The sequence below is a fragment of the Haplochromis burtoni genome, unplaced genomic scaffold (genome assembly GCF_018398535.1).
Source record: "Haplochromis burtoni strain Fernald_Lab_line unplaced genomic scaffold, NCSU_Asbu1 Contig_818, whole genome shotgun sequence".
NCBI classification, from domain to species: domain Eukaryota; kingdom Metazoa; phylum Chordata; class Actinopteri; order Cichliformes; family Cichlidae; genus Haplochromis; species Haplochromis burtoni.
This window is the reverse complement of record NW_024583179.1, coordinates 72,557-82,550: the sequence shown is the minus strand read 5'-3', so window position 1 is coordinate 82,550 and position 9,994 is coordinate 72,557. Positions and strand designations below refer to the sequence as shown.

Here is a 9,994-nt window from a genome sequence, read left to right as displayed (position 1 = left end):
GTGTTTCCCCACACTTCCACACAATATGTAAGATATGGAAGAACCAGGGTACAGTACAGAGTACGAAGTGCATCTTTATCAAGGTATGGTTTCACTTTGTTCAAAACTGCGAGGCTTCTGGAAATTTTGGGTTTTATGTGTCTGACGTGTGGTTTCCATGAAATTTTGTTATCAATTATGACTCCCATAAATTTGTTTTCACTCACATTATCAATGGGTACACCTTCAATGATAATTAGTAATTCAATATTATATTTTAAATTACCGAAATCATTGCTTTAGCTTTATTTATATTTAATGATAATTTATTTATATCCTTCCATTTTTTAAACTAATTTTAGCTCCCTGTTTACGGTCATTACAAGATCAGTGTAATCATCGCTACTGAAAAATATGTTGGTGTCATCTGCGAACAGTATGAGTTTAAGTACTTGAGAAACATCAAAAATATCATTTATGTATACATTGAAAAGTTTTGGTCCCAACACTGACCCTTGGGGAACACCACATGTAATACCAAGTTTCTCTGAGTGGTAATGCTATAATTCAGAAGATATTTTTGTTATTTAAGTGATTTTTTTGTTTTGAAGACTTGGGTCTTGCCATCTGAAATCAGCACAAAAACCAAACTAACCAAAGTTTGGGTATGTATTGATCATTTTAGCCTCAATTTTTTATGCATTTTTTAAAAAAAAGGCTTCCACCCACTTTCATGCTTTTTTTTGTTGTTGCTGTTTTTTAAACAAAAGACAATGTTAGAACATGATCATCTCAAAAACTATTAAAAAGGTTGAAATTTTCACTGATCTTTATTTCCATCAAAATGAATCAGTATTTGTGATAGAGGCATCAAAAACTGTCTGAACATTTAAAATATAAAAAGAAAATCAAGCAATCCCGTAAAATCCCCATGTGTGATAACACATAAATAATAAAACTACACGTTGTGAAGGAGAACTAATGATAACTTCTGGATGTTATCTAATATCATTTAAAAATAAATTTAAAAAATGTGTCAAGTTTATTTCTATAACATATTTAAAAACAACAGCTGGTGACCAAAGTGCTGTGTGTCAAACATAATCAAATAACAAGGCATAGGACAGAGTGCCCAATGTGACAGATAGTTAGGGATGGGAATATGGGGGTTATCTGTTATAAGTGAGAAAACAATGTTCTTAAATATATGCATATTTTTCATTTTTAAAACCTACTCTATCCACCTACCATTTTCACACCTACTGCCACGGAGGAGTCTGATAATTCAGATTAAGGTTAAAATATACAAAGATGTATTACAAATACAATCAGCATACTGATCCCCTCTTGCCAGTTGTGGAATTAGGGTTAAAGTTGGGTCACGAGGTCAGGGCGTTAGGGATTCTGTTTAGGAGTTAGGGACACCATCTTATCTCACTCCTGATCATGCCATTGTCATGCATTGTGCTGTGGCAGGCAGAATGTGGACCCAAATGCAGGTTTCAACACACACAGGGATAACTCAAAGAGGCAGCTTTATTTGCTGTGAACATCCATGCAAAGAAAACACAAAACATAACCTAAACAGGAAACTAAAACTAGGGAGCTAGAAAAACAAGAAACTGGGGTGGGGAGTTACCTAGGACCACTCAGGAAAGACCACAGGAGAGACACACAGTTAAATGACGATACCAACGCGACAACGGACAGAGAAAAACACAGGCAGAGAAAAACACAGGGCTAAATACACAAGGGAGTAACGAGAAAAGTAGAAACACAGGAGGAATACAGCTGGGAAAGATCCAATGTAACAAGATGGGGAGGAAGCAAAACTTAATACACTAACATAGGACATAAGACTATGAAAGTAAAACAGGAAACAGGAGACAGGCACAGAAGGATGGACTTGTAAATGAACAACATAGCTATATTGAAAAAGTAACTTTCTGTGTTATATCTAGAATGATTAATATATGTATAAATTTGGCTTGTGTTGGTTGACTGACCTAAATAATAAACTTCTGGCTACTAACCTTATTTAAATATGAAATATTTTTAAAAATATTTCATATTTAAATAAGGTGCCGGTTCTTAAACAGTGCTCGAACCGGTGCTTAAAGAATGGAGAACACAACATTGGTCCAAAAACCTCTCATGTTCAGCTGTTTTTTTGTAAAAATATAACAATGTTAGCCTTTTCTGCAGCTATGGGGCATATATGGCATCACTCTTGGCTGGAAGCAGTGCTTAAACAATGGAAAAAACACAAACTTTGTCCAAAAACCTCTCATGTTTAGTTGTTTTCCTCTTTTTCTTTGGTCATTTTAGCCTTTTTGGCCAGGGTGAAGGGAGTATCGTTTGCTAGTTCACCTTACATGCATTAATTTAATAACGTGGTTAGCCTACTCAACGTAAATTACACACGAACAACATTAAGCTACTCACACAGAGAAGAACGGCTGCTGCTGCCATCATCATCCGTCATCATTTCTGCTACACTGGCAGGGCTAGGGGCCAGGACTCTCCTCTTCGGGTTTTTGGGGGATGTTGCTAACTTCGGCTCCGATAACAGGCAACCCACCCGCAGTAGATGTGCATGGTGTGAGGTCTCGCAGCAAGCTATCAAATACGGCGCATTTCTCGGCTTTAAAAAGAAACGCTATGCATTGCCAGGTGTTTCATCAGATTTGAGGTGTTACCTCCTTTGACAGTATCACAGTATCAGCTTAAAGCACTTATTGCAGGCTGCTGAGTTTGCATATTTTGCTGTGAAGTACAGCCAGACTTTGACCGCTTCGCCTTGGGCATTTTTAATCTGTAGCTCTGCTCTAACAGAACGTACCTGGGCCTGCCTACTATCCTCGGAAACGTAAAATGATTGGCTAGAAGTGTATCACAGCTCAAGAAAAAAAAGCACCAAAATGTGCGCTGCTTTTCGGTCTGGTTGCTACCGTTTATGTCAGAACCGGTGACACCGGTACCCATCCCTAGTGGGAACATGTCTTTAAGTGGTGAAGACAGCCGCACAAAAGTTAGGATTTTCGTTTGAAAACGCATGGTTTTCTCTCTGTTTTGACCTTCCATCCACACTTAGACAGCGTTTTCGCTCATGGAAAACACAGCATTTTCAAAATGCTCTCGAAAACGCATACATTTGAAAACGGTGCTTTCGCGTCACAGTGTGGACAGCGAAAATGGAGACTTTCTAAACAGTGACGCATGTCAGTCATATGATGCAGCTATGTGACCAATTAAACAAAGACAACTGAGGGCATTATACAGCAGTTGTTTTGTTTGCTCTCAATTTTGACAGCCCTCTTAAAGATTAATATCAGTCTGTACATGCTCCAGATAGCTTTTCTTCAAATTCTTTAATTTTCACTTGCTTTTGCAACTTTGTACTTTTGTGTTACTCGCAGCAACAACTTCACTTCATTGTTAATCCATTTTAAAAACTCTGTGGTTTTCCTCAACATTTTGCCGGGACGTTTCAAAGAGCCAGAAAGTAAATAAACGGCAGACAGAAATGAGGCAGGTCGCATGCGCAGTACTGGAACGTAAGCATTTTCAATGTGGAAGCGCAACTCTGTGAAAACAACTGACAACGCTAGTGTGGGTGCGGAGCGTTTTCAGACAAAAACGCTGTTTTCAAATCTATATGGGCTAGTGTGGACGTAGATAGAGAAACAGACAACCATTTTCACTCACATGGGCAATTTATCCCCAGTTAACCTAACTCCACTAACTGCCTGTCTTTGGACTGTAAGAGGAAAATGGAGCCCATGAAGACCACTGTGCTGTCCTATATTTGATTTTGTAAAGCTAATAACTAAGCTGAGACATTTTTAAGGCAAATTGGAAATGGTTTAACAGAAATGTTCTAAAATTTTGATGATTTCAGATGGAATGACCAAGGTCTTAAATATAATCTGCTGCTAAGAGCCATAAGACACTTTCAAAATCTTAAGAGGTCCATGCGTTGATTGGTCAAATTGTCTTGGTAACATTTGGTAAACATTATTAAGGGTATGGCCACTGACCACTATGTATTTGTTGGTTCAGTATTTTCTCCTTATCTGGCTTCTGTGACTAAATATGCATATTTTTGTAATACATTATTTGTAATATATACCTGTTCTTGGTTAATTTTACTTAACAATGATCCAGTTTTAGCATCTGGGACCTAAATAAACTGTTACCCAAAGTTACAAAATGAAAAAAATGTGGTGTTTGTGCCTAAATAAAATATTTAATTATTTCTAGCAAAGTCAGGCTTTTATCCATACAAAACAGAGTACTGAAGTTCCATTCAAATGATAAAAACAGTAAAGCAGATATGTATTTTTATTTTGTTGCAGAGGGCATGTATTGACTTTGCCATAAACGCCAAACCGCTAACACGTTACATGCCTGAGAACACACAGTCCTTCCAGTACAGGATGTGGAAGTTTGTGGTATCAGCTCCGTTTGAGTACTCCATCATGATCATGATTGCTCTCAACACCGTGGTACTCATGATGAAGGTAAGAAAGCATATGAATAATAAAATACACATACAGGTGGTTTAGCTTTAGGTCACGTGTTCATGAATCATGAATTCATGAACATGTGTTTATAGACTTTTATGTCTTTAGTGTTATATATGAAGTTACTGGTAGCAATCATTAGCAGGGACAGTTGGATGCTCTGGCCAAAAGTAATAAAATCCTCCAGCTGCTAACTTTAATCTCGCTGATTCACTTAGGTCATGTCTTTTATAAAATTCTTCTCTTTTTACTAAATAAACAAAAATAACAAACAACAAATAAAAAAGCGTAGGCAATTGTTAGTCAAAAAGTAAATTAAGTTAGCCAACTAGTTGCTGCACCTTCTTAGATGACCCTCTTAAGTTGTCACTGGTGGAAAGCTAATTTTGACTCTAGGCAATCACAATTAATTTTTTAAAATTGAATTATTCTCCCATGTCTTGTAAATCACAGAACAAAGGAAATAATTAGTCTTACCACAACACTGATCACGAGTTGGTCAGACTGGTGAAACTCCCATTTCTGTTAGTGTAAAGCTGTTTATCTACATTTAATCCCAGTTAATAGAAAAATGAGTGTGGTTCCAACAGTACATCACAGTCTGCCCCCATGATATAAAAATGCTGCTGTAGTGAATGAAAGAAATGTCAGCACAACTGTTTGAACTTGAATTGTAATGAATAAATGTGTAAAATTACAGGCGGAAGTTGTATTTAACAAAGTTCTATGAAATCACAGAAGATGGCCCTTTTCTGTGGACCCATTGTATTAAAAGAACAAACAACCAAAACAAATTTATATAGCCAATAGTAATACAATTGTTTTTTAAAAAAAAAAAAACAGGAAACTTTTTGTTATTTGGTTACTTTCCTGCAGTAGTGAACAAGTCTTTATCAGCAGAAAAAGGTGTAAAACGTACATGCATGGTACCTGCACAAGCGTATTGTGTTGTATATATTTACTCATTATTGACCATAGGCTCCAGAAGCCGTTCCTAAGGCTTCTGATCAAGTTAATTAATAATAGCCCAATATTGAGCCTAATACCTTGTGTGTATTAACTCATTGGTGCTTCATCAGTGTTACAATTGCACAAATTGCTGTAGTTGAACTAATTAGTGTGTGTAATCTGACTTCATTGATAGATAAAGTTGAGTATCATCTGCATAGCAGTGAAAATGTATGCTATGCCTTCTAATGATACTGCATAAAGGAAGTGTGTATAATGCTGGGCATACACTGTGCGATTTTTGGCCAATTTTGAGCCGATTCTGTGAGAGACAGAATGTGAAAAAAAAAATCCATGAATTCACATGGTAGGATTTGTAAAGAATTTATTCGTAAATTAGGGTGGAAAATAAAATGAAAAAAAAAAAAAGTTATGTTATTGCATTGCATTGCATCAGACAAGAAAAAGAGAAAGTGAATAGAAAAAAGTCAGCATGTGATCCAGTTTTATTTTGTTTTATTTGTGACCACAGCTTTTTGTTCTAAATTTAACCAAATGTTCATAAACTGTAAACACTAAAACACACTGATCAAAGATAAAGACAGATCATCACAAACTAATTACTTAAGTCTTCGTCCCCCTTCATACCAGAACAGGATCTAAATTAGAGACTCGCTTCCTCCACCGAGCGAGTAAAAAACGAAAGGGACAAAAGATGATGTTGTTTAGCAACCAAAAGGCAACAAAGAATGGTGACCTCGATTGGGATGACTAAAGCTGACCCATTAAGCTAATTTCCAGCTCCATATTTTTATTCTTGGACTATGCTGAAGTAGCTTTGCTTGATTTACACTTGAAAATAATCCCTCCTATGCTGTGCATATACTGTTCATCCAAGCTCTTTTAAGTACTCTCCCCTTCAGCCAATTTCCTGTTTGGCTCCACTTTGCAAACAGAAGGTTATTATATTATAGTTATTATATAACTAATTATATTAATGATATTCTAAAATAACAGGAAAAAAACAGTGAAAATGAGCATTCCGAACAGTTAGAAGCCTGAGCTACTGTAACAGTGTATATAGAATACTATAAAAGGGAAATATATAGAGGTCCTCTTCAGAAGAAAAGGAAGCCTGAGTTGGCACGAAAGACTGAAACGTTGACCCTTTGGGAGCACATCAGGTAGCACGTTTTCTTTAATTCTGTGTGTGAGAGCATGGGCAAATGAGTGAGAGCATAGCTATGTATTTGTTTGGACTAAAAGAAAAAAAAGGACACAACAAACATTAACACATATGACTTGCAATAATGTTGAAACCCTCCTGTGGTTGCCAAAAAGTTTAATGCCTGAGGAACTCGGCTCGGCCATGAATCAACAATATTGCGTTCTGCAGAGTGTAAGGAAGAGTGCCTAAGTAACTCATCTCTGGAAAGAAGGTGCAGGAGCAGTGTGGTACTGGCTGATATATCTCAGCAATTAGCTAAATGTAGGGGTGGGGGGCGCTGAAAGTCTAGGCGCTGAGCCTTTTCTCAAATGTCAAATCCTTTCCCTGTATCAATAATCGTAACACACACACTGTGGTCAGTGCCATAGATAGCACAGATACACACCGCTCAATCAGACTTCATGTATCTACACTAATTAGATTTACATGAAAGACTGATATAAGAGCAGAGCCCAGCGCTGAGGGGAGCAGAGCGTTCTTTCTCTGTCGGAGCATCTGGAAAAGTACACCCTGAGGCCCTCGCCTTGTCTCTCTTTGCAAATGCAAACGAACAGAAGGTATTACTGCTTTGGTCCTGTCAAAACAAAAGACGTGTCATCTTTCCTCCCGCTTTATTGACAGTGTCAGACCCATATCCAGTAACGGTTACCACAGAGAATGACTTGGGGAAACACGATCCCATAATGAGGCCCAAATAATTACCACCAGCCCCAAATTTGCCCGGCCCTTTACTTTAAGTACAGAATTAACACCCCCCCCTCCCTCAAGGCCCTCACACAACCACACTGACTCCCACCCCACGTACACCTCACCGCCCCCCCCCAGTCGCCTGGCACTCCTTTCAGCATCAGCACATCCCCACACCCCTCGAGCGCCCCTTCCCCCCCCCCTACCAGTACTCACCAAACTCTCCCAAAACTCCTGTGCAGAGCGCTAGGCTGATCTCTTTTGTCTATTAAAGATGGGTCGTTCGACCCAGAGAAGATAAGAACCTGAAGACGGAAGAAGAAATGAAAAGGACACTGATGAGTGAACTTTCGGTTCGGCTTGGTAAAATGTCAGCTGAGAGAGTAACTGTTATAAATCATATTTCCACAGATCAGAGTGTTCATGTGGGCCACTTCACACTTTCCTGCTTTCCTTGTTTTTAATAGAAACACATAGAAGCACAAAAGGGAGCACAAAAGTTCAACCAGGATGAACTTTGCACACCGAGGACCTGGGCTGGGTACAGCCTTACCTGTGCACAAAGGCAGCACATTTTTTTTCATCAAACCTTGTTGAAAGGGTTAGGGGGTTATTCATCCTCTATGCCCGAGCTCCGCCCTATCCACATTACATAATGTTAATCTAACCACACATACAGCTATATCGACCTGATCCATCGCTGTGATTCTCATCTGCAGTATCTGTAGTTTTGTTGCAATTTATTATGTCATATATAATAATAATAATAATGGATTGGATTTATATAGCGCTTTTCAAGGCACCCAAAGCACTTTACAATGCTACTATTCATTCACTCTCACATTCACACACTGGTGGAGGCAGCTACAGTTGTAGCCACAGCTGCCCTGGGGCAGACTGACAGAAGCGAGGCTGCCATATCGCGCCATCGGCCCCTCTGGCCAACACCAGTAGGCGGGTAAAGTGTCTTGCCCAAGGACACAACGACCAGGACAGAGAGCCCGGGGATCGAACCGGCGACCTTCCGGTTACAGATACGCTTCCCAACCCCCTGAGCCACGGTCGCCCCCATGAATATATCCACAGAAAGCTATAAGAACACAAAATAGATATACATATATTGTCAGTGCAATTCACTTTCATTTATACAGCAAATCACAAGAGCAGTCACCTCAGCAGTCACCTCAAGGTGCTTTAAATTTTAAGGTAAAGACCCAATAATCAGATGACCCTCTATGAGCAACTTGGCAACAGCGGGAAGAAAAAACACTCCCTTTTAACAGGAAGAAACTTCAGACAGAATCAGGCTCAGGGAGGGGCATCCATCTGCTAGGGATGAGGGAACACTCAGTGCATCATTGGAAGCTCCCAGAAGCCACATAACTGCAACATAACTAAGTTCAGGTTTACCTGATCCCGCCCTAACTAAATCCAAAAGGGAAGTAAACTTAAAAGTAGAGAGAATGTCTGTCTCCCAAGGTTGCCCTTCATTGCTTCTGACCAGGTAAAACCTAAGTTTTACCTAAGCGTGTCAGTGAGTAGACACGCACTGACACACGCACTGTTGGTACACACCACCAACAACTCAGGTCACTCCATCAGCCTGAGGCCAAAGCTGCGCTTTACATTTCAAAGCTCTGAGTTAAACATAAACACAGCACTTCCCTGTCATAACAAATCAGAGGCTCGGCAACACAGCAGTTTGTTAGTGTTGCAGAGATCCTTCTTCCCTGTAGACACAGCAGCCACATCTACACAGCCTCCAGGCTTCCTGCGGCACATCCCCAGCCTTCAGGACAACTCTCAAGCTCTCTCAGGTTACCCACACCAGTCAGAGAGAAAACCCACACGCCTCCAAGTGTCAGTCACTCACATTTGGGAGCTTAAGGTCAGCTATCTGGAAATCAATTAGTTGGGGGGAGTGAGGATGGGAGGCTCCACATTATGGCAGAAAGAGAGGAATCAGGCAAAAAGGAATGTGAGGCAAAGGATCCACACCATAAGTCCTGTCCAAATAAGGTTAACACTAGCCAAAAGGCAACAACATTTGGTTTGTTTTTCCCGTAACAGAAAGAATTGATTATTGATCATATTGGATAGTGTCAGTGAGTAATATATAGGCAAAAGATACACTAAAGGAGTTGTGTAACAGAAAGAATTGATTATTGATCATATTGGATAGTGTCAGTGAGTAATATATAGGCAAAAGATACACGTAAAGGAGGCTGACAAAAAGAGAATATGGTGGAGGCGTAACAGGATGGAAGTGAAGAAAAAGACATATCTTGCATAGCTGAAATAAGTTTTATGTTAGATGTATCACCTTAGTGTGTAATATTAGCATTTTGCCTATGCCTGCTTGTTAGCATTAGAATCTAAACACTCAATGGAACTAAAGAAATGCAAACTGTGCAAAAAGTATTATTTCAGCCCTTATTAATAATCTATCTTTTGCCAGAGAAACACTACTTGTTTCAGGAGTTTGCAAGTAAAAAGCATCCATGGCCTTAAAGTAATATCGACTTGACTGGAGGATGGCTGTGTAGAGAAAGTCTAGAAATCATCTTGTCACCTGACATCTGTACAGTATTACAAGAAAATCTCCGCCAAGGCAGCTACGGCTCTC

General features: G+C 39.3%; 1 protein-coding gene across 3 annotated transcripts in view; it reads left to right on the top strand.

Moving 5' to 3' along the window:
* Positions 1–9,994, top strand: part of LOC102311676 (voltage-dependent N-type calcium channel subunit alpha-1B) — a gene marked incomplete at its 3' end in the record, with an annotated part of 101,216 nt that overhangs the window by 20,542 nt on the left and 70,680 nt on the right. For all 3 annotated transcript variants that reach the window (XM_014330452.2, XM_042215764.1, XM_014330453.2), the window contains 1 exon segment: positions 4,338–4,502. In XM_014330452.2, the coding sequence (XP_014185938.1) occupies positions 4,338–4,502 (165 nt within the window).